Source organism: Erinaceus europaeus, chromosome 2 (assembly GCF_950295315.1).
Source record: "Erinaceus europaeus chromosome 2, mEriEur2.1, whole genome shotgun sequence".
Taxonomy (NCBI): domain Eukaryota; kingdom Metazoa; phylum Chordata; class Mammalia; order Eulipotyphla; family Erinaceidae; genus Erinaceus; species Erinaceus europaeus.
In genome coordinates this window covers 42,544,312-42,570,177 of record NC_080163.1, presented here as the reverse complement: position 1 = coordinate 42,570,177, position 25,866 = coordinate 42,544,312, and the positions used below count along the sequence as shown (strand labels likewise).

The following is a 25,866-nucleotide window of genomic DNA, read 5'->3' as shown; positions in this document are numbered from 1 at the left end:
AGCATAATGGTTATGCAAAAAGACTTTCATGCCTGAGGCTCTAAGTCCCAAGTTCAGTCCTCTACTCCACTATAAGACAGAGCTGTGCAGTAGTCTCGCCTCCCCCCAAAAAATTGAAAAGTACACCATTGAAGATTGGTTAAATAGAGGCTAGGTAGGTGGTGGTGCACCTGGCTAAAGTGCTCACATTACAGTGCACAAGGACCCAGGTTCAGCCTCTGGTCACCACCTGTAGGGGGAAAGCATCATGAGTGGCAAAGCAGTGCTGCAGATATCTGTCTCTTCCAATTTCTCTGTCCTATCAAATAAAATCAATAAATCAGTAGTCTAGCCATGGAGGTGACTCAGTGGTAAAGCACATGCATGAGATCCTGCATTAGATCTCTGGTACCATGTTAAAAATATTGACAATTGAGAGCAAAGAAGAAGGTAAGACAGCACGATGGTTATGCAGATTACTTTCAAGACTGACAACTGAGCTACCAGGTTTACTACCATAAGCTAGAGATGAGCAGTGCTCTGGTTGATAAGGCATTGAACTTTCAGGCATGAAGCCCCAGGCTTAATTCCTGGCATTGCCTGTATTAGAGTGATGATGCTCTGGTTCTCTCTCCCTTTATCATAAAATAAATCTTAAAAAAAAATAAAACAAAAGGGGGCTGGGTGGTGGCTCACCTGGTTGCATGCATATGTTACAATGCATAAAGACTTGAGTTCAAGCCCCTGCTCCCCACCTGCAAGAGGAAAGCGTCACAAGTGGCAAAGCAGGTCTGCAGGTGTCTATCCTTCCTCTGTCTCTCTTCCTGTCTAACTTCCCTTCCCCTTTTGATATCTGGCTGTCTCTAGTCAATAAATAAAGATGATGAAAAATTCAAAATAAAACAAAAAACAAGTAAATTTCAGAATAATTCAAGAATAAAATAATTGATGACAAACAATAAGTGATTAAAATTTTTAATTGGGTGGACCAATAGGTGGTGCAGTGCATGAGGTCAAGCATGAGGTCCTGTGTTTCATCTCCAGCATAACTCATGCCACCAGCAGGATGTTCTGGTTCTCTCCCCCTGCACCCATAAGCAAATACATCTTTAAAACTTTTAGCTGAGGGCAGGGGTAGATAGCATAGTGGTTATGTAAAGGGACTCATGTCTGAGGCTCCAAAATCCCAGGTTCAGTTCCCTGCACCACCATAAGCCAGAGCTGAGCAGTGCTATGGTTAAAAAAATAAAATACTAGGAGCTGGGTGGTGGTAGTGCAGCGGGTTAAGTGCACAAGGCATGAAGCGCCAAGACCAGCATAAGGACCCCGGTTCGAGCCCCCAACTCCCCACCTGCAGGGCAGTTGCTCCATAAGCAGTGAAGCAGGTCTGCAGGTGTCTATCTGTCTTTCCTCTATCCTCTCAATTTCTGCCTGTCTCTGCCCAATAAATAAATAGATAATAAGAAATTAAAACTATTTTAATTGGGATATATACTAAAACTGCAGGTATCTATCTTCCCCCCTCTATCTTCCCTCTCTCTGATTTCTCTCTGTCCTATCCAACAATGACAACAATAACAAAATAATAACAACGATAAACAATGAGGGTAACAAAAAGGAAAAAGATAGCAAAGAGGAGCAGATAACCCTGGAGGCAAAAATAAAATTAAAAAATTTAAGGAAATAAAGAAAAGAAACTTATGCACAAGGATCTGGGTTAAAGCCCCCAGTCCCACCTGCAGGGGGAAGCTTCACAAATGGTGAAGCAGGGCTGCAGGTGTCTGTCTTTCTTGTATCCTCTCAATTTTTGCCTGTCTCTACCCAATAAATAAGTAGATAATAAAAAATTAAAAGAATTTTAGTGGGATATATACTAAAACTTAGCACTCTCTTGTCAGCATTTAATTTCAAACCCAAGAAGAACTAAGTATATTGTATGCTACTTTATTGAATTTTTTAAAGTGTGATAAATTCTTACCATTGTAACCATTTTTAAGTGTACAGTATGGTTCCGTAGCCCCCATGTCCACTTGGTCGATTCCAAATTATATTCCTCCATGAGGATAATTTCTGGAACCATCCGTTCCACCCCGGTTCCATGGCTGCCAGTTCTTAGCAACATCGCCCCGCCAGATATTCGTCGGGATGCGGCATCATCTAAGTTCATTTCCCACGTCTACGCTCGACCGGACCTGCCAATATACACGGATATCTTCGCCCACCCTGTTCAACGCTTGACGTCTCGTCACCCAATCTGGTCCCCTATGCCTACACTGAACTTCTCTGTTCCAGTCTCTTGGAAACAGAGTTGGCAGTCAGCTGAGGTAAAGAACAAACACCTCATCACAGATCCCTGCAAGCGTCAACCCGGCTTTGACCTAGCACGTTATGATTGGGCCCTCCTCAATCGCTATCAAACAGGCCATGGCCGGTGCGCCGCTATGTTCCATAGCTGGGGAGCCAGAGACGACCCGAACTGCCCCTGCGGCTACAGACAGACTATGACCCACATAGTCAACGACTGCCACCTCTCCAGATTCAAAGGAGGTCTCGAAACTTTACATCAGGCTCAACCTGATGCTGTTGACTGGCTACGGAAGAAGGGCAAACGCTAGAAGAAGAAGAAAAGTGTACAGTTAGTGACATGAAATAACGTTGCTGAGCAAGTCATTACTACTATCCATCTCTAGAACTTTTCCTCTTTAAACAATTATTTTATTTGTATGTATTACTGAAGAATGAACACAGTACTTCATACATACACATCACCCCCCTTTTCACTTTTTTAAAATTTATTCCCTTTTGTTGCCCTTGTTTTTATTGTTGTAGTAATTGTTGTTATTGATGTCGTCATTGTTGGATAGGACAGAGAGAAATGGAGAGAGGAGGGTAAGACAGAGAGGGGAAGAGAAAGACACCTGCAGACCTGCTTCACTGCCTGTGAAGTGACTCCCCTGTGGGGATCCAGGGGCTGGAACCGGGATCCTTACGCCAGTCCTTGTGCTTTGCGCCGCCTGCGCTAAACCGCTGCGCTACCGCCCGACTCCCCCTTTTCACTTTTTTTTAAAAAAATATTATCTTTGTTTATTGGATAGACAGCTAGAAATTGAGAGGAAGAAAGACATGTAACACTGCTTCACCACTGGCAAAAGCTTTTGCAGGGGGTAGATAGGGGCCAGAGACTCGAACCAGGACCCTTGAGCATTTAATATGTGAACTCATGAGACCAGGTACACCACCAACCAGCCCCTTCACTTTTTTTTTTTTTTTTTTACACCAGAGCACTGGGTCTTTGGAGCTTCAGACATGAGAGTCTCTTTATATAACCATTATGCTATCTACTCTTCACCCCGTTTTTAAATATTTGTTTGTTAATGAGAGAGAGAAGAGAAAAATATCCAGCGCATCAGTCTGGCACTTATGATGCTAGGGATTGAATTTAGGACTTCATACTTGAGAGTCCAATGTTTTATCTACTGTGCCACCACCTGGCCTGCTTTAAAATTTTTTTTAAATAAGAATAGCATTAATATTTTATATTTATTTATTTCCTTTGCGTTGCCCTTGTTTTTTGCTTTAACTTCTTAAGTGAGAGATAGACCATATATATATATATATATGAGTCGGGCGGTAGCGCTTGTGGCGCTTGTGGTGTAAAGCGCAAGGACCATCTTAAGGATCTGGGTTTGAGCCCCAGGCTCCCCACCTACAGGGCAGTTGCTTCACAGGCGGTGAAGCAGGTCTGTAGGTGTCTATCTTTTCCTCCCCCTCTCTGTCTTCCCCTCCTCTCTCCATTTCTCTCTGTCCTATCTAACAACGACAACATCAATAACAACAACAATAATAACTACAACAATAAAAAGACAAGGGCAACAAAAGGGAAAATAAATTTTTAAAAAAGATATATATATATATATATGTGTGTGTGTGTGTTCCAGAAACAGTGAAGTGAGACCCTGGCTCCACACAGACAAATGGATACATGCAGGGTAAGGGTAGACAGCATAATGAGCATAATGGTTATGCAAAGAGATTCATGCCTGAGGCTCCAAAATCCCAAATTTGATCCCCTGCACCACCATAAGCCAAGAGCTGAGCACTCCTCTGGTTAAAATAAAATAAATAACAAAGGGGGGGGGGGGAGACACTCAGGAACTATGCAGAGCCCTGATGCCAGGGGGAAAAAATGAAACGATAAAGAAGGGATACTATAGTATATTGTGCCACTCTTGGTGCTCTGATGTGGTGCTGGAACTCATGCCTAAGCTTCACACATGTGGCAAGGCACATGTTCTACCTGATAGGCTATCTCCTGACCATTTTAGAATTTTGTTTTTTGCAAAAATTATTCAGCTCTTACTATTGGTGGTGCTGAGGGTGAAACCTGGGAGTTCTTTCATGCAAATCCTATGTATTATTTCTGTATTATCTCCCCAGGTACCTCTAGAACTTGTTCATCCTTTCATATTTAAATTCTACACATTAAACAGTAACTCCCTGCCCTCCCCACTCCTGTTATCCGTAACCACGTTTTATTTTGTCTCTATGATACTGTTTCAGATATTCTATGTAAATGGGGCCATACAATATTTGTCTTTTGTCTTTTAAGTAGGCTTTATTATAGTTGGGAGTCCACTGAATTTGACGTCTTGTTTCTAGGGAAAGTTGTAAAATTATGTAAACTTTCAGTAGGTGGCAGTCTTTCCTTTATTAAAAGCTTATGGTTCCTTTTCTTGTATTGCTACCAGGGTTATAACTAGAGCCCAGTGCCTACTGGATTCCTCCACTGTAGTTCATTTATTTATTTTTTTTATTTATGAAAAAGATAGAAGAGAGAGAGAAAGAACCAGACATCACTCTGGTACATGTGCTGCCAGGGATCAAAGTCAGGACCTCATGCTTGAGAGTCTGATGCTTTATCCACTGCACCACCTCCTAGACCATGACTTCTAGTTCTTTCTTCCTTCCCTTCCTCCCTTCTTCCCCTCCTTCCTTCCTCCTTCCCTCCCTCCCTCCCTTCCTCCCTTCTTTCCTTCCTTCCTAGACAGAGAAGTAGAAATACCACATCACTCCACTTCTCAAATCTCCTGCAGTTCTCTTCTGTAGTGACCAGGGAATCCCATCCTTGTGTATGATATGTGCACTCAAGCAGGTGAGCCACCACCCCAGTATTTTTAAATTTTATTTCTTGGGGTTTGGCAGTAGCGCACTGGGTTAAGCACACGTGGCGCAATGCACAAGAACCTTCATAAGGATCCCAATTTGAATCCCTGGCTCCCCACCTGCAGGGGAGTCACTTCACAGGTGGTGAAGCAGGTCTGCAGGTGTCTTTCTCTCCCCCTCTGTCTTCCCCTCCTCTTCATTTCTCTGTCCTACAACGACGACGGCACCACTAACAACAACAATAATAACTACAACAATAAAACAATAGGGCAACAAAAGAGAAATAAATATACTTTAAAATTTTTATTTTTCTGTGAAAATATTCACCCCAGGGGCCAGACGGTGGTGCACCTGGTTAAGCACACACATTATAGTGCACAAGGACCCAGGTTCAAGCCCCTGCAGGGGGAAAGCTTCACATGTGGTGAAGCAAGGGGTGCAGGTGTCTCTCTGTCTCTCTCTCTCTATCTCCCCTCACCTCTCAATTTTTCTCTGTCTCTATCCAATAGTAAAGATAAAAATTTTACAAAGAAAATATTCATCCCAATAGTGAAATATTTCATTCTAATTTTTTAAATTAAGATTTATTTATTGATGCATTTGTTTTTTGAGATTGAAGTCAGATCACAACTCTGGTTTATATACCAAGAATTGAACTTGGTGGTGCACATATGAAAGTCTTGACTTCTACCCACTGAACTACCTCCCTGGCTACTAGCTGATCTAATTTATTTCAAAGTATTCAATGGAATTATTGATTCAGTATCAACTTTAGAATGAGTTGTAGGTGTTGTGCTATTATTATCATTGTTGTTGTTGTTGTTTTTATTATTCATCACTGGGCTTCACTGCCCCAGTCTCACTTTTTCAGATAGAGTAAGAGAAGGAGTAAGAGAAAGGTACCACAGCCCCACAGTACCTTTTTTCAGTGTGGTGAGGGGCTAGGCTTGAACCTTGACTATATACATGACAAACAAGCACTTTCTATTTTTGTTTTAATGAGTCCTAAACACACAGCTCAGTTATTTGTAGTGCTAGAAAGCAAACCTGGGGCTTAATGTATTCAAAGCATGTGCTGGACCTGCTGAGTCACTTCCTTAGCTCCAAGCCCTTAATTTGTTTGTTTATGTTGTGTTTTTGACAAGCCCATAATTTTTTAAAAGGAATTTATTTGCCTTCAGGGTTATCGCTGGGACTCGGTGCCAACACTATGAATCCACTGCTTCTGGAGGCCATTTTTCCCATTTTGTCGCCCTTCTTGTTGCGCTTGTTGTAGTTGTTATTGTTGTCATAGCTGTTGTTGGACAGGACAGCGAGAAATCAAGAGAGATGGAGAGAAAGATAGACACCTGCAGACCTGTTTCACCACTTGTGAAACGACTCCCTGCAGGTAGGGAGCTGGGGGCTCAAACCCAGATCCTTAAACCCGGATCCTTAAACCCGGATCTTTAAACCCGTCTCTTGCTTCCCACTATGTGTGCTTAACCCCGCTGCCCTAAGGCCCAGCCGTCAGTCCCTTAATTTTTATCATTATGCTGCAACAGCACACCTACTGAAGTTAGTTTCACATTATTGTTAATGGACATATAAGGGCTTTTTTAAAAAAAGATTTTATTTTATTTTAAAGATGTTATTTTCTATTTATTCATGAAGAATGATGGAAAGAGAGAAAGAACCAGATATCACTCCAATACATGTACCGCCAGGGATTGAAGTCAAGACTTCATCCAATGTATGACCTCCCAGACCACTTAAAAAGATTTTTTTAAAAAAGGTTAAATTGGGGGTGGGGCGGTAGCGCAGTGGGTTAAGCTCACGTGGCTCAAAGCACAAGGGTGGACTCAAGGATCCAGTTCCAGTCCCCGGCTTCCCATCTGCAGGGGGGAGGTCTGCAGGTGTCTTTCTCTCCCACTCTCTGTCTTCCCGTCCTTTCTCCATTTCTCTGTCCTATCCGGCAACACTGACAACAATAATAACAACAAGGGCAACAAAATGTGAAAAATGGCCTCCAGGAGCAGTGGATTCGTAGTGCAGGCATCTAGCCCTAGCAATAACCCTGGAGGAAAAAAAAAAAAAAAGAGGGAGTCGGCAGTAGAGCAGAAACACCCCCCCCCACGCAGGGGAGTGGTTTCACAAGCAGTGAAGCAGGTCTGCAGGTGTCTTTCTCTACCCCTCTCTGTCTTCCCCTCCTCTCTCCATTTCTCTCTGCTATCCAACAACAACAACATCAATAACTAAAACAAGGGCAACAAAAGGGAATACATTTTTTCTTTTTTTTAATTTATTTTCCCTTTTGTTACCCTTGTTGAAATAAATATATTTTTAAAAAGCATTAAAAAAAGAAAGAAAAAGAGGGGGTCGGGTGGTGGCGCAGTGGGTTAAGCGCATGTAGCGCAAAGCGTAAGGATCCAGGTTGGAACCCCCGGCTCCCCACCTGCAGGGGAGTCGCTTCACAGGGGGTGAAGCAAGTCTGCAGGTGTCTATCTTTCTCTCCCCCTCTCTATCTTCTCCTCCTCTCTCCATTTCTCTCTGTCCTATCCAACAACGAACGACATCAACAATGCAATAATAATAACCTCAACGAGGCTACAACAACAAGGGCAACAAAAGAGGAAAAAAAAGTGGCCTCCAGGAGCGGTGGATTCATGGTGCAGACACCGAGCCCAGCAATAACCCTGGAGGAAAAAAAAGAAAAAAAAAAAGAAAGAAAGAAAAAATTATTTATTTACATGAGAGCTAAAGAGTCAAATGGGGTGCTGGGGATCAAATTCAGGATCTCATATTTGTGAGTCCAATGCTTTATCCATTGTGCCACCCCCTCCCCCAGGCCCAGTTAATACTTTTTAAAAAAAATAGTAACTGGTCCTTGGAGCTTATGAAGTGTCCTGCTTGCAGGTGGGGAGTGGGGGCTGGAACTCGGATCCTTGCACGTGGTGACAGGTGCACTTAACCAAGTGTGCCACCGCTGGCCTGCTATTTATTTATTTCTTAATGAGAGCACTGCTCAGTTTTTTGGGTTATGGTGGTGCTGGGGATTGAACCTAGGACTTCAGAGCCTTAGGTATGAGAATTATTATTATTATTATTATTATTATTTGCCTCCAAAGTTATTGCTGGGGCTCCGTGCCTGCACTACGAACTGCTCCTGGAGGGCATTTTTCCCATTTTGTTGCCCTTGTTGTTATTATTGTTGCTGTTGCTGTTGTTGGATAGAACAGAGAGAAATCCAGAGCCAACGTGCTTCACTACTTGTGAAGCAACCCCTGCAGGTGGGGAGCTGGGGGCTCAAACAGAGATTCTTGCACTTTGCACCATGTGCACTTAACCTGCTGTGCTACTGCCTAACCCCCATATGAGAGTCTTTTACAGAACCAGTATGCTGTTTTCCCAGACGCTTCCCACTTATTTTATTTTTTAACTTTTAATTTTTTTCCCTTTTGTTGCCCTTGTTGTTTATTGTCATCGTTGTTGTTGTTATTGTTGTTGGATAGGACAGAGAGAAATGGAGACAGAAGGGGAAGACAGAGGGGGAGAGAAAGACACCCGCAGACCTGCTTCACCGCGTGCAAAGTGACCACCTGCAAGTGGGGAGCTGGGGCTCGAACAGGGATTCTCATGCTGGTCCTTGTGCTTTGCGCCATGTGCGCTTAACCCGCTGTGCCACCACCCAGCTTCCCTATATTACTTTTTTTTATCGTTATTTATTACATAGAGACAGACAGAAATCGAGAGGGAAGGGGGTAGTAGGAAGGGAGAGAGACAGAGTGACACCTGCAGCTCTGTTTCACCACTCGCAAAGCTTTCCCCTTGCAGGTTGGGACTGGGGCTCAAATCTGGGTCCTTGCCACTGTAACTTGTGTGCTCAACCAGTTATGCCACTGTCTGCCCCACCACCCCCTTTTTAGAGTTTTTTAAAGATTTTATTTATTAATGAGAATATAGGAGAGAAAGAATCAGACATCATGCTGGTATGTTTGCTGCCTGGGATTGAACCAGGAACCTCATGCTTGACACGGGGAGTTGCTTCACAAGTAGTGAAGCAGGTCTGCAGGTGTCTTTCTCTCCCCCTTTCTGTCATCCTCTCCTCTCTTCATTTCTCTGTCCTATCCAACAACGATGGCATGAATAACAACAATAATAACTACAACAAAAATAAAACAACAAGGGCAACAAAAGGGGGGAAATACAAATTTTTTTAAAATTTATTTCTTTATTGGGGAATTAATGTTTTACATTCAACAGTAAATACAATAGTTTGTACATGCATAACATTCCCCTGTTTCCCACTTAACAATACAACCCCCACTATGTCCTTTATCATCCTTCCTGGACCTGTATTCTCCCCACCCACCAACCCCAGAGTCTTTTACTTTGGTGCAATATGCCAATTCCATTTCAGGTTCTACTTGTGTTTTCTCTTCTGATCTTGTTTTTCAACTTCTGCCTGAGAGTGAGATCATCCCATATTCATCCTGTTGTGATATCTGTCTGTTGTGATATCTCCTCTTTCATTTAGTATCCAATTTATTTGGGTCTTCTCCCTTTTTTGTTTTGTGAGTCTGGCTAAAGGTTTGTCGATTTTGTTTACTCTTTTGAAGAACCAACATTTACTTTCGTTGATCTTTTGTATGGTTTTCCTATTCTCAATGTTATTTATTTCTGCCCTAACTTTAGTGATTTCTGTCCTTCTGGTTTCTTTAGGGTTCCTTTGTTGTTCTTCTTCTAGGTCTTTACGATGTGCAATCAGGCTGTTTATTTGTGCTTTTTCTTGTTTCCTAATGTGTGCTTGTATAGCTATGAACTTCCCTCTTAGGACTGCTTTAGCTGTGTCCCAAATATTTTGATAGCTTGTGTCTTCATTTTCATTGAACTCTTGAAACATTTTGATTTCTTCCTTGATTTCCTCTTTGACCCAGAAGTGGTTAAGAAGTGTACCATTGAGCTTCCACATTTTGGGACTGTTACTAATCTTTTGTTGATTGTTAAGTGTTAGTTTAATTCCACTGTGGTCTGAGAAGATGCTTGGGATGATTTCAGTGCTCTTGAATAGGCTGATGCTATCTTTGTGGCCTAACATATGGTCTATCTTGAGAATGACCCATATGGATTTGAGTAAAATGTGTATTCCAGTTTCTTGGGATGAATCACTCTGAAAATGTTCAATAGTTCTAGTTTATCTATCTCTTCATTTAGCTCCCTTATGTCTTTATTTATTTTCTGCCTGGATGATCTGTCAAGTTGAGAGAGTGGGGTGTTGAAGTCCCCTACTATGATTGTGTTGCTGTTAATATATTGCTGTAGCTCTTTCAGTAGAAATTTGATGTATTTAGATGGATTCTCATTGGGTGCATAGATGTTAATAATTGTTAAGTCCTCTTGATTGACTGATCCTCTGAGCATTAAGTAGTCTCCATTCCTATCTTTTTTAATCTTATCTATTTTAAAGTCTATCGTGTCAGATATGAGAATAGCTGCTCCTGCCCTTTTTTGTGGGCCATTGTATGATAGTTTTCCATCCTTTCACTTTAAGTCTGTGTTTGTCTTGTTGAGTTAGGTGGGTTTCCTGTAGACAGCATATTGTTGGGTTGTGTTTTCTGATCCATCTTCCTACTCTGTGTCTTTTAATAGGTGAATTCAGGCCATTGACATTTATTGATATCAAAGATTGAAGATATTTTAACACCATTGTTGTAGAGTTTTAGAGTGTTTTGATATATGTCCTATTTGTGGCAGTCTGGTTGTTTATAGGAGAACTTTCAGAACTTCTTTCAGCGCAGGCTTGGTGATGGTTGATTCCTTCAACTGTTGCTTGTGTGAGAAGGTTTTGATGCCTCCATCGAGTCTGAATGACAGTCTAGCAGGTTATAGTATTCTTGGCTGAAAGGCTTTCTCATTGAGCACTCGGTAGATATCTTGCCATTCTCTTCTGGCCTGTAGTGTTTGTATGGAGAAGTCTGCTCCTAATCTTATGGGTTTTCCTTTGTAGGTGACTCTTTGTTTTTCTCTTGCAGCCTTGAGGATCCTTTCTTTATCCTTATTCCTTTCCATTCTAAGTATGATATGTCTTGGTGTCTTTAGGTCTGGGTTAATTCTGTTTGGGACCCTCTGGGCTTCTTGAATCTTTATGTCTTTGATGTTGTCTAGACTAGAGAAGTTTTCAGCTATTATGGCCTGGAAAATGCTTTCTTCCTCTCCTTCTCTTTCTTCCTCTGGTAAGCCAATAATGCGTATATTGTTTCTTTTGAAGTTATCCCATAGGACTCTGTTGTTGTTTTCAGCATCTCTTAATCTCTCTCTTTTTTTAAAAAAAAGATTTTGTTTATTTATTAATGAGAAAGATAGGAGGAAAGAGAAAGAACCAGATATCACCCTGGTACATGTGCTGCTGGGGCTTGAACTCAGGACCTCATGCTTGACAGTTCAGTGCTTTATCCACTAAGCCATCTCCCAGACCACTCTTAATCTCTTTTTGAGATCTCTTCTTTTTTAGTTGTCTCTACTTCATCCTCAATCTTGCTAATTCTGTCTTCAGCCTCATAGATTCTATTCTCTCTGCCCTCTACTGTTTTCTGGAGATCATCTGTTTTGTTGCCCTGTTCTGATACTGTTTTAGCTTGTTCAGCTAGTTGCATTCTTAGCTCAGCGATTTCAGCTTTCAGCTCTCTAATAACCATGAGATAATTAGTATTTTCTTCCATATTCTCATTTGTTGTTCCTGCATTTCTGATTACAATTTTCTTCAAATTCTTTACTCACTCCTGTTATTATTTCCTTAGCTAATGTTTGGATATTGAACTCGTTATTTTGTGCTTCACCCTCTGGAGGACTTTTAGCTGGACTCTTGTCCTGGTTCGATTCTCCAATATTTTTTCTTGTTGTTTTAACCATTTTATATATTATGTTATGAGTTCCCTTTATCAGTACTTTTCAAATTATTGGTCACTATTGCCTGGATTGACTTGTGTCTAAGTAAGTTAATTAAAGGGTTCACGGTGGTGGAAGTTAACAATTGATTCAATCCCTGAGTTGGAGCTCAGTGGTTTAAAAGCCTCTTTTTTTTTTTTTCCCTGTAGGCTATGGGAGCCTGAGGGCTTTTAAACTATCAATAGGCTTCTTAGCTTAATCACTGACTCCTGACCAAAAGATAAAGCAGGGTGTGGCAGAGATAATCCAGTGGTTATGCAAAGAGACTTTCACAACCCCCCAGCTATGCCACAGAGGTATAGGTCTTCTCCTGAGTTTCCTGGTTAGATCTCTGTCCCCTGGTGTCCCTCCCTGTCGCTGCTCCAGATTCTGAGGGTAGTAGCAATGGAGACTCAGAGTTGCACTTGGTGAGTCTCTGGGGAGTCCTCTCCTCCCTTCAGCTGTCCCCTTGTTGGTGGAGCAGACTGGAGGTGGTGTCTCAACTGATAAACTGCTGAACTGTTAGCAGTCACTTAATCTCTCCTTAGGCTCCTCTCTCCTCTCTGTCACCAGCCACATGTGTTTGTACTCACTGGTGATTTACTGGGTTCCTGTGGTCATTCTAGTCCTGTCTTGTTTCAGTCCTGGGTGGTCTCCTTTGGTATTCCTAGTTTATCTGGGAGAAAAAAAAAATTTTTTTAAATGATACCAAAAAAAAAAAAAAAAAGCTGTCCCTCAGGTATGTAGAGTTCTGTCCTCTAATACACTGAGCTACTTTCTGGTCCTAAAACCTTTTTATAGTTTTATTTGCTGACTATATATAACTTTGTTATCTCACCATAATATAAACCTCAAATGTGTTACTAATGACTTAATGTAATATTAATGATCTGCCATTTCAAATGCTTTTGTGGACATTGTTTTTTCTTGCAGAGAAGAAAACTACATCTTAGCCCTGAGCACTGTAGTAACTTCTATGTGGAACAATATGGGAAAATGTTTTTCCCCAATCTAACTGCTTACATGAGTTCTGGACCACTTGTTGCTATGATATTAGCTAGACATAAAGCCATCTCCTACTGGAAAGAACTTTTGGGACCAAGTAACAGCACAATAGCTAAGGAGACACACCCAGACAGGTAATTTTCATAGGAAGGGAGTAGAATCCATTTGTGGAAAAAATATATATAATTTTGTTGTAGTAGGAATTTCATTTAAAAGTTTTCTTAATAATTCAAGTTCATGGTTATTTTACATTTCAACTGTTTAGATGTTTATAGCTAAATAAATATTACAAAAGACATTAGGTAATATCTCATTCATGATTGATTAGACTTATTCTTAATTTTGAATTAAACTCTTACTGAATTAATGGTACTTTAGAAAAGGATATTAGTGGGAGTCGGGCTGTAGCACAGCGGGTTAAGCGCAGGTGGCGCAAAGCATAAGGACCGGCATAAGGATCCCGGTTCAAGCCCCGGCTCCCCACCTGCAGGGGAGTCGCTTCACAGGTGGTGAAGCAGGTCTGCAGGTATCTATCTTTCTCTCCTCCTCTCTGTCTTCCCCTCCTCTCTCCATTTCTCTCTGTCCTATTCAACAATGACAACAACAATAATAACTACAACAATAAAACAACAAGGGCAACAAAGGGAATAAATAAATAAAATAAATATAAAAAAAAGAAAAGGATATTAGTATAACAGGATCAGAAATTCAAGTTCTCTGCATTGTTGTTATTACCTGGAAACAAGAAGACACTATGTCCTTGTATTTTTTTCTTTTCTCCAAACAACTCACATATTTATTACTGAGTCAAGAAACAGGAAGGCCAAGTGGGTTCCTAAACAAGTGTGCAAGACAACAGTGTTTCATTTATGATACTAGCAGTCTAGCTCAGCATAAATATGTGTGCATCTTAGAGGAATCCTTATAGATCCAGCTTTGTCCTCCAGTGTCTCCTCTTGGAGTTGTACCTGATTTTATTGCCAGTTTTCATCCAGATCCGCTGGGGAATGGGACAGTCTGCTTTTGCTTCTTAGCCAGGAAGCATTTGATTCTGAAAATATTGTGGGAAGACATGGTGAGGACAAGTCAGTCCACCAGCATAATGGTGAAGAGGACTGTCCTTGTATTTTTGCATATACATTTTTGTTGTTTTTTTATAATTATCTTTATTTACATAGTGAATAGACATAGCCAGAAAACTGAGGGGGAGACACAGACAGACACCTGCAGCACTACTTTTTTTTTTCTAGGAGACAGCCAAATTTTTGAGATTAGATTACCAAAGTTCTGCCTCTAAAGTTTTAGCAAAAAAAAAAAAAAAAAAGAAGAAGAAGAAGAAAGAAAAGAAAAGAGAATAGAATTAGATATATAGTATAATAATTTTTAAAAATAGCATGAACAAAACACAAAGCAGACCTTGAACTGGAGTTACTTTCCCCCTGCAAGTGGGGACCAGGGGCTTGAACCTGGGTGCTTGCACACTGACACGTGTACTCAACCAGGTGCACCACCACCTGCCCCCTGAATATACATTTCTTTTTACCTCTTTCAAAACAATTCTTTCACCAAGAGGACTCCTATTTTTCCAGCAAATGCTTTCTGAGATTTAAATATATTTGATCCTCATCTGAATCAGTTTAAATTTAAAATACAGTTGGCAGCCCAGGTCCTGAGTTCAGTCTTGGACATCACATGTGCCAAAGTGATGTTCAGCTTCTTTCTCTCTCATCTTCCTTTTTCTCCCTTATAACTAAATAAGTATTTTTAAGATAAAATGTAGTTGACCCTTGAACAGCATAGGTTTAAACTACATGGATTTTTTAGTAAACATATCTGCCATAACCTTGCAGTGACATTAAGTCAATACAGAACAGCAGTACAGTGTGTTTTCTTTTTTTCTTTTTTTTTTCTCTTCAGTCACTGGGGCTTGGTGCCAGCATCATGAATCTACTGCTGCTGGTGGCCATTATTTCCTTTTTATTCAGTTTATACCGTAGGACAGAGAGAAATTGAGAGAAAAAGGGGAGATAGACTGGGAGAGAGAATAAGATAGACCTGCTTCACCACTTGTGAAGTATCCCCCCAAATGGGTGAAGAGTGGGTACTCAAACCCTGTTCCTTGAGCCAGTCCTTGTGCATAGTACTACTATATGTGCTTAACCATGCACCAACACCCAGCCCCCCCCCCCCAGTGTGTTTTTCTCTTGTTAAGCTTTTGTATATTTTCTCTAGGTTTTTGTAAGATTAGACTATTAATACTTATGCAGGGGGCCGGTGGTGTCGAATCTGGTTAAGCGCACATATTACCAAGCACAAGGACCTGGGTTCAAGCTTCCACTCTCCACCAGTAAGGGGTCTACTTCATGAGCAGTGAAGCAGGTCTGCAGGTGTCTTGTCTTTCTCCCCTCTCTATCTCCTTGTCCTCTCTCAATTTCTCCCTGCCCTCTCTCAATTTCTCCCTGTCCTCTCAATTTCTTTCTATCCTAATTAAAAAAAAAAAAAATTAGGGGAAGAAAAAGGAAAAAATGGCCGCCAGGATCTGTGGATTCTTAGTGCCAGCACCAAGCACTAACAATAACCCCAGAAGCAAAAAAAAAAAAAAAAAAAAAAAACTTTTATAGATATGTGTTAAACCACTGTTTATGTTATCCAGAAGGGTGGTCTGGGAGGTAGCACAGTGGATAAAGCATTGGACTCTCAAGCATGAGGTCCTGAGTTCAATCCCTGGAAGCACATATACCAGAGTGATTTTTCTCTCCTGTCTTTCTTACTAAGAAATAAAATATTTTTTATAAAAGAAAGTTATCTGAAAGGCATTTGTTTAGCAGCAGGCTTTGAATCTGTGGGGAGTCAAAAGTTGTATCCAGATTTTCTTTTTTTTAATTGTATTTATATTATTATTATTAAAAAAACAATTATGGTGGTGCAGAGAATTGAACCTCGGACTTTATTTGGAGCCTCATTCATTAGTTTCTTTGCATAAACACTATGCTATCTACCTCCACCAATTTTTTTAAATAAAATTTTATTTATTTATTGAATAGAGACAGCCAAAAATCAAGAGGGTGGTAGAGAGGGAGAGAGACAGAGAGACACCTGCAGCACTACTTCACCACTCGCAAAGCTTTCTCCCTCCAGGTGGGAACCAGAAGCTCAAACCTGGGTCCTTGCGCATTGTAATACATGTGCTCAACCAGGTGCACCACCACCTTTCACCCAATTTTTAAAAATTATATTTACTCGGAGAAGCAATTACAGAAGCCAGACCTCCCACCTTCTGCAACCCACAACGACCCTGGGTCCATGCTCCCAGAGGGATAGAGAATGGGAAAGCTATTGGGGAGGGAATGGGATATGGAGATTGGGTGGTGGGAATTGTGTGGAGTTGTGGCCCCCATCCTATGATTTTGTTAATGTCTCCTTTCTTAAATAAATTTAAAAAATTATATTTACTTACTTTAATGGAAGATACAGAGACAGAGCACTGATAAGTTCTGGCTTTGGTGGTACTGGGGACTGAACTTGGGACCTCAAAGCCTCAGGCATGAGAATCTTTTACATAACTTTTTTTTAAAAAAGATTTTATTTATTAATGAGAAAGACAGGAGGAGAGAGAGAAAGAACCAGACATCACTCTGGCACATGTGCTGCTGGGCATCAAACTCAGGACCTCATGCTTGAGAGTCCAAAGCTTTATCACTGCGCCACCTCCCAGTCCACTTTTGCATAACTATTATGCTGTCTTCCCAAACCTGTATCCAGGCTTTTAACTATTCAGGGGGTCACCACTCACTCCAAGCTCCCAAGTAATAGTTGTTTGGGACCAACTATTGATTATAACCTCTATATGTGAAAAATGACAATGACTTGTAAAATTCATAAGTGGAAAACACTTGAAAAAGCAAAGAATCTGGGGCCTGGGTAGTGGTGCACCAGTTAAGCACACATAGTTTGAAGTACAAGGACCAGCATAAGGATCTGGGTTCAAGCCCCTGGCTCCCCACCTGCAGGGGGGTCTACTGCACAAGCAGTGAAGCAGGTCTGCAGGTGTCTGTCTCTCTGTCTCTCCTCCTCCCCCTCTCCTCTCAATTACTCTCTGTCCTAACCCATAAAATGGCTGCCAGGAGCAGTGGATTCGTAGTGCTGGCCCCGAGCCCCAGCGTTAACACTAAAAGCAAAATAAAGTAAAAAAAAATTTAAAAAAAAATTTTTTTTAAGAATCTCAGGTTGAATGGTTATCATCTCTTAATTTAACTTGCTTTTTAGTCTGCGGGCAATTTATGGCACAGATGACCTAAGAAATGCACTTCATGGAAGTAAGGACTTTGCTGCAGCAGAAAGAGAAATTCGATTCATGTTTCCTGAAGGTGAGTTATAGTTAAGTAATTTGGTGACTATATCTCCTTATTGTTTGCTTTTTTCCTTTTCTTTTGGGAAGGTAGGTAGGACAGAAAATAGTTTTTCTCCAGTGTAGCAGGTCATATTTTCTTTTCCTTTTTTTCTAATTTTTGGTTGATTCTGGGGCTTTACCACTCCAGAATGACTTTACAATAGAGACAAAGGAGGCAGAAAGAGAAAGGTCATGCATAGCCTGGAGCATCTTCCAATGTGTGTGTGTGTGTGTGTGTGTGTGTGTGTGTAAAAGGAACTAAACTGGAACCTGGGTTGCAAACATGGCAAAGTGGCACACTATTCAAATCAGCTAAATTGGCCAATCTTGGTCTTTTTTCCCCATGTACTTAAGAATTTGAAGTCTGGGTAGTTGGGCGGTAGCACAGCAGGCTAAGCTCACTGGTACAAAGTGCAAGAACCAGCATAAGGATCCCAGTTTGAGCCCACCTGCAGGAGAGTCACTTCACAAGTGATGAAACAGGTCTGCAGGTGTCTGTCTTTCTCTCCCCCTCTCTGTCTAACCTCTTTCCATTTCTCTCTGTCCTATCGAACAACAACATCAGTGGCAACAAGGGCAACAAAAATAGGGGAAAGCGGCTTCCAGGAGCAGTGGATTCGTGGTGCAGGCACGAGCCCAATCAATAACCCTGGAGGCAAAAAAAAAGAAAAGAAAAGAAAAAAAAGAAAGAAAAGAAAAAACTAAATTGTGACCACTAGGGAAATCTTTTGAGAACTTTTTCCCCCTTTCTTACTGGGTTATAGCCAACTCCTCCCAAGCTTTTGTCAGTCTTAGTTCTGCTGTCCATAGTCTTCCTTGAACTTTGCTTATATCCCTTGCTGGTTTTTCCCTTACACATGAGACCGTCCCATGTTATCAATGTGTAGGCATCCCTTTAGAATTTCTGGTACATCACTTTGGTGGTAATGAACTCTGTTTGCCCTTGCTTGTCTGAATGTTCTTAATGTTCTAAAAGTTCTTAATGCCTCCATTAAATCTGATTGATGACCTAGCAAGATAAAATTTCTTGGGTGCATGGATGTCTTTTCCCTTCAATACTTTGAACATATCACTTTGCTTTTGACCTCTGACATTTTACCTATTATATGCCTTGGTGAATTTAGCACATAATTTGTTTTTTTTTTTCTCTCTCTCTTTGTCTTTTTTCTTTTTTCACTGTCATCATTTCTTTCTCTTTTTTTAAAGATTTTATTTATTTATTTATGAGAAAGAGAGGAGGAGAGAAGGAACCAGACATCACTCTGGTACATGTGCTGCCTGGAATTGAACTCAGGTCCTCATGCTTGAGGGTCTAGTGCCTTAGACACTGCACCACCTCCCGGACCACTTTCTTTTTCTTTTTATTGCTATCAGGGTTATTGCTGGGGATCAGTGCCAGCACTACAAACACACTGCTCCCGGGGGCCCTTTTATTTTTGTCCATTATATAGGACAGAGAAACTGAGGGGTGGGGGAAGAGAGATAGAGAAGAAGAGTGATAGACACCTGCAGACCAGGTTCCTTGCTTGTAAAGCATCCCCCATGCAAGTGGGGAGTGGGAGTTCAAACCTGGCCCCACCTGCAGGAGGAAGCAGTGAAGCAGTACTGCAGGTGTCTCTCTGCCTCTCTCCGTCTTTCCCTCCCTTTTCCCTGTCAATTTCTCTTTGTCTCTATCCAATAAATAAATGAAATTTGGGGAGTCGGGAGGTAGTGCAGCGGGTTAAGTGTAGGTGGCACAAAGCACAAGGACCAGCATAAAGATCCCAGTTCAAGCTCCCGGCTCCCCACCTGCAGGGGAGTCACTTCACAAGCGGTGAAGCAGGTCTGCAGGTGTCTGTCTTTCTCTCCCCATCTCTGTCTCCCCTCCTCTCTCCATTTCTCTCTGTCTTATCCAACAACAAAGACAGCAATAATAACTACAACAATAAAACAACAATGGCAACAAAAGGGAAAAATATATATATATTTTTTATATTTTATTTATTTATTCCCTTTTGTTGCCCTTGTTGTTTTATTGTTGTAGTTAATTATTGTTGTTGTCATTGTTGGATAGGACAGAGAGAAATGGAGAGAGGAGGGGAAGACAGAGAGGAGGAGAGAAAGACACCTGCAGACCTGCTTCACCGCCTGTGAAGCTACTCCCCTGCAGGTGGGGAGCCGGGGTTCGAACCGGGATCCTTATGCCGGTCCTTGTGCTTTGCGCCACCTGCGCTTAACCCGCTGCACTACAGCCCGACTCCCCGGGAAAAATATTTTTTTTTAAAAAAAAAGATTATGTGGTCTAGGAGGTGATGCTGTGATAAAGCTTTGGACTCTCAAGCATGAGGTCCCAAGTTCGATCCCCGGCAGCTCATGTGCCAGAGTGATGTCTGGTTCTTTCTCTCTCCTCTTTCTCATAAATTTTTTTAAAAATCTTTAAAAAAAAGATTATGGGAGTCGGTCTGTAGCACAGCGGGTTAAGCGCAGGTGGCGCAAAGCACAAGGACTGGCATAAGGATCCCGGTTTGAACCCCGGCTCCCCACCTGCAGGGGAGTCGCTTCACAGGCGGTGAAGCAGGTCTGCAGGTGTCTATCTTTCTCTCCTCCTCTCTGTCTTCCCCTCCTCTCTCCATTTCTCTCTGTCCTATCCAACAACGACAGCAACAACAATAACTACAACAATAAAACAACAAGGGCAACAAAAGGGAATAAATAAATGAAATAAATATTTTTAAAAATTTTTTAAAAAGATTATAAGATTACACTGATATATTTCCACATTGTATCCAGCAACAAAGTTCTGTGACCCTCCTCCTCTATGCCCACAATAACCAGCATAGTTATCACAAAGTCCTAGAGACAATTTAGTCACATTTACTTTTTTTTTCTTGCCACTGGATTTAGTGCTGGGGCTCAGAACCTGCATCATGGGTCCACCACTCCCTGTGACTTTTTTTTTCTCCCTTTATTTGACAGGAGAGAGAGAAATTGAGGGAGGAGGGGAAGATAGGGAGAAAGAAAGACACCTATAGCACTTGCTTCATCACTCATGAAACAGCCCCTGCAGGTGAGGCGTGAAGTTTGAACTTGGGTTTTGTTTTGTTTCTTGCAAGTTAAATAACTTTATTTTTTAAATTTTTATAAGTGACTCAATAATTTTCAAGATTGTAAGATAAAAAGATGTAATTCAATACAGTTCCCACCATCAGTTTTGTGTCCCGTTTCTACCATTGGAAACTTCCCTATTCTTGTGGTCTGGGAGGTGGTGCAGTGATAAAGCTTTGGACTCTCAAGCATGAGGTCCTGAGTTTGATTCCCAGCAGCACATGTGCCAGAGTAATATCTGATTCTTTCTTTCCTCCTATCTTTCTCATAAATAAATAAATAAATAAATAAAATCTTTTTTAGAAAGAAAGAATCTTCCCTATTCTTCATCTATCTGGGAATATGGATTATTAATGAGAAAGATAGGAGGAGAGAAAGAAAGAACCAGACATCACTTTGGTACATGTGCTGCTAGGGATTGAACTCAGGACCTCATACTTGAGAGTCTGATGCTTTATCTATTGCGCCACTTCCCGGACCACCCAAAATTCTTTTTTTTTTAATTTATAAAATAAAAAAATATTGACAAGACCATAGGATAAGAGAGATACAGGGAGCCGGGCGGTGGCACAGTGGGTTAAGCGCACGTTGCATGAAGCACAAGGACTGGTGTAAGGATCCCAGTTCGAGCCCCTGGCGCCCCCACCTGCAGGGAAGTCGCTTCACAAGCGATGAAACAGGTCTCCAGGTGTCTAGCTTTCTCTCCTGCTCTCTTTCTTCCCCTCTCTCCATTTCTCTCTGTCCTATCCAACAATGACGACAGCAGTAACAACAACAGCAATAATAACTAGAACAATAAAATAAGGGCAACAAAAGGGGATAAATAAGTATTTTAAAATATATAAATAGTTTAATAATCAGGAACTTAAAGGCAAGAATATAGCAGATGACATTTGGGATCTCCATTTTGGAAAAAGCTAGTAGGTATATTTTAGGTATATTCCAAGAGGCCCATGATTTTACCAGTTTTTGCCTGAGCCTGACAGCTAATATGCAGGTGGACCAAAGGTATTGTCTGGGGAGACGGTGTCAGATTGGAAATAGGGCTAGAGGGCAAAGGGTAGATAGCATAATGGTTATGCAGAGACTCTTGTGCCTGAGGTTCCAGGCACAATTCCAGGTTCAATCCCCCCCACCCCCACCACCACCACTATAAGCCAGAGCTGAACAGTGCTCTGGTTGGAAAACGGAAATAGGGCTAGAAGGCTGGATCATGGAAGAGAGTAGCTCCCAAATATGGGAAAAGTATATAAATACCATTAACTGTAAAACCCATCGATTTGATCTAGGCCCTATATTCAGTGCAGGAGCCTGTGTAACTGCTGCATCCCTGAAGATTTGAGCTCTCATTCTGTGTTCATAGGTAGGAACATTCTAGGCTGTACCCATTTGCTAGACCCATCTTCCTCTAGTATAGAGTATTTTGGACCAACCTGCCTTCAGAGAATGTTGATCTACATTGAGGGCAAGGACCAAAAATCTTTATGGGGTGCAGAATGTGGAGTGAACTTGGGTTTTTGCACATGTTGTTGCAGTTATTATTGTTATTATTGTTGTTGTTATTGATATCGTTGTTAGGACAGAGAGAAATGCAGAGAGAGAAATGGAGAGAGGAGGGAAGACAGAGAAGGGGATAGAAAGACAGCTGCAGACCTGCTTCACTGCTTGTGAAGTGACTCCCCTGCAGGTGAGGAGCTGGGGGCTTGAACCAGGATCCTTAAGCCAGCCCTTAGCGCTTTGTACCACGTGCGCTTAACCTGCTGTGCTACCGCCCAACTCCCTTGGTCATCTTTTTTAAGCTCATATGTTTCAATTCCATATTTTCCAGATATGAATAAAACCATCTAGTAGTTGTCTTTCACTTCCTTATTTCACTAAACATAATCTCCTCTAGTTCCATCCATTTTGTCCCTAAAGACACAATATCATTTAAAAAAATGTTTTAGGGAGTCAGGCGGTAGCACAGTGGGTTAAGCCCACGTGGCACAAAGCGGGAGGACAGGCGCAAGAATCCCTGTTCAAGTCCCCGGCTCCCCACCTGCCGGGGAGTCGCTTCACAGGTGGTGAAACAGGTCTGCAGGCTTCTATCTTTCTCTCCCCCTCTCTGTTTTCCCTTCCCCTCTCCATTTCTCTCTGTCCTATCCAACAATGGCTACAACAATAAAACAAGGTCAACAAAAGAGAATAAATAAATACTAAAAGAATTTTTTAAAAATTTAATTGGGAGTGCGGGGGTAGCGCAGCGGGTTAAGCGCACATGGAGCAAAGGGCAAGGACTGGCATAAGGATCCCCCCACACACACCTGCAGGTGAGTTGCTTCACAAGCAGTGAAGCAGATATGCATGTTGTTGAGGTGGTCTGGTGTCGGGCTGCACCGCGGAGAAGAGAGCGGACGTCCAGAGCAAAGGGGTACACAGATCTTTATTATAGGATGGGGGGGGGAGGTTTGGTTCAGACCACGTGGAGCCAGCCAGCAATGGCCGACCGCAGGGGGAGAGCAGGGAGCGAGACCTCAGAGAGGGAGAGCCGAGAGCCCAGAGAGAGCGAGGGGAGGGGTGAGGGGGCTTTTTATTGGGCGACAACCAGGGGTGACGTGTAGGGCCAGGATTGGTTGAAAGGGGGCACTCTAGGATTTAGCGAGGCATAGAAAAACCTGGGGGTGGAGACTGCATCAGAATAAGTCCTCAGCAACATCTCCTCCTATCCCTTTATATCTAAATGGACACAGTAAAGAAAAATGGAGCATGCTTAAATGTTTTAGAGGAATGCCATGCTCAGGTGGGAAGATGTAGGACTTTCTGTGGAGGAGGGAAGGCTTAAATGGCTGCCAACCTTGTGAGATTTAAATGTCCTCCTGTGCTCAACCCCTCTTCAGAGAGAGAGACTTACCTGGAGAGACTCATCTCATAGGTTTAAGCGCAGCCTGCTCAACCATCTCTTCACAGTATCTCTACATCTTTTCTATCTTTCTATCTAGTAATTGCATAAGATGTACAAAGTCTATAAAAGACTATCATGGGGCAGAAACCTTTTGGACATAAGCCTAAATGACATAACAAAATAGGAAGGGACACGAAGGGGAGAAGTAAAAGTCAGTGGGGTGTGAAGGGAAGGATTGGTGTGTAAAGGAACATTCCCTGCTTGAGTGGGGAAAAGGGCAAGGGTACATAATGAGGGGGCGGCAGGAGGCATGACCCACCAAACAGAGGGGCTATTTGGCATTGTATAGTCCTCAAGGCAACAGTCTGTAAAGTCTATGAATTACTCAGGATTAGTCTATGAAAAACCAGCAGCGTGAAGGGAAATAAGCTGCTTCAAAATTGTGTAAAATGTATATAGGGTATGTCAGAAAGTCCGATACAAGTCTCAGTCCGAAGTAGATGGCTAGGGGAGGAATTGGCAGGGGATGCAACGCTGCATGAGGGAGGTCAGCCGCTGGAATGTTGCTCTTTTGTAGATAGCTAGCTGGAACTGCCAACACGTAACAAGCAGGTCAGAAGCAGGAACGGTAACCAGGCATGAAGAAAGTTCTGTCCTTGGAATTCGTGTATCAGGTTCTTCAGATCACGTTGAGTGACATCTAGGGTTTCGGGGGGTGTGCCACGGTAGTCGTGCCATCTAGTGAGTGACGTCAGGGTGTGCAGGGGTTCAGATGGTTTTTCCGGGATTCCTGTGAAAGAAACACAAACAATCTGCTTCTCGTGGTTAATTTGAACTGGTAACAAGTTATAGGTTTGTTATAGTTGGTACCTCGATGATTATAATTGGTTTAGAATCTCTTTATGATTTATTAAAAGGTCATCTAATGTGACCTCCTGTAGCAGCCTCTACCGCAGGATCTTGAGACCAATTTTAGCTAAAATATGTATTTTAAACAGACTCAAATTGCTTAGAGAGTTAACGCATATTCGTGACAATGATTTTAACGTTTACAGTGCCAGATTGATGCCAGATCTGTTGTGGATTAATTTCCACAAGATAGTTTACAGGGCACCTTTGGGGGCCCTTCAAAGGTGTCCTGTATATAAAATTTATATAGTTTAGTTTTGGGAACGAATAGTCACGTTGAACATTTAGACTTTTACCTAAATAGTAAGTTACCTTAACAATTAATATTTACCTTGTCTGGTAAAAGTGTAGCTGTAGGGTTACACTTCTGACCGTTAAGTTAGTGTTACCAAACTTGAGACATACCCATAAACATTTAGTTATAACAAACTGGAGGAAAAAGAACTTTTGTTATAAAAACACATTATTTAAAAACAATTTTAAGTCTGTCTTTAGTCACACAGTTTAAGACTAAACACTTACATATATACCAATACTATATATAAAATTCAAAAGAGGGAGAAAGAAAAAAATTTTTTTGGAATGTTTCTGGACGTCTCCAGAAACTTTGGCTGCGTCCAGCATTTTTATATAAGGCCAATAACCTTTTAGAGTACTCCAAGCAGATGGGTCATGCAAAAAAAAAGAAAAAAAATTTTGTCATTTAACACACTCATTCACAAAAACAACTGGCCAGTTATAACATAAGACATACAGGGAAAGGGTAGGAGAGAGGTCTCTGTGAGCCAGATTTGCAGGTTCTGCCATGTCGTATTACGGGTCCTGGGATGTATCCTGCATCTGGTCCTCTTGTAGTATTTCTTGTTCTTCAGGAATAACAGCGCCATCCTGCGGGTATTGTCGGACATGGCGGGCAGGAACCCAGACAGGTTTAGAGAAATTTTGAGGGAAAATGCATGCGAAACCCCTTCCCATGGTCAATAATGGGTCAGGCCCTTTCCAAACTTTATCGAGTGGGTCTCTCCATTTCACCTTAATAGATGGGAGGGTAGATGGTGTTTGCCAGTGAAGAATAATAGGGGGTAAGGCTGAGTTATTGTAAATATTAAAGAGATTTAACGTAGTTAAGGCTTTTGCTAGCTGGATATTGGGGGGATATGTTCCTCCTTTATCTTTATTTAGTTGAGCCTTCAGTGTTTGATGGGCCCTTTCGACAATGCCTTGTCCCTGTGGATTGTAGGGAATGCCCGTGGTATGAGTAATATTCCAGAGGGAACAAAAATCTTTAAATTGTTTGCTTGAAAACATAGGTGCATTGTCTGTTTTCAAAAGTAATGGGACCCCCATAACGGCAAAACAAGAGAGCATATGGCTTACAAGCTTTTTAGCACTTTCTCCTGTCTGAGCTGTAGCCCACATAAATTTAGAAAAGGTATCAATTGAGACAAACACATATTTTTGTTTGCCAAAGTTTGGTATGTGGGTGACATCAATTTGCCAAATAGCATTAGCTTTTAAACCTCGGGGGTTAACCCCAAGGGTCTGGATAGCA

At 41.7% G+C, this 25,866-nt stretch overlaps 1 protein-coding gene across 1 annotated transcript in view; it reads left to right on the top strand.

Annotated features, from left to right (window-relative positions):
* NME5 (NME/NM23 family member 5) overlaps positions 1-25,866 on the top strand; it is a 39,734-nt gene that overhangs the window by 1,327 nt on the left and 12,541 nt on the right. Inside the window, exons 3-4 of the mRNA XM_007517565.2 lie at positions 12,979-13,184; positions 17,317-17,417. Coding sequence (XP_007517627.1) covers positions 12,979-13,184; positions 17,317-17,417 — 307 coding nt within the window. The remainder of the gene's footprint in view (positions 1-12,978; positions 13,185-17,316; positions 17,418-25,866) is intronic.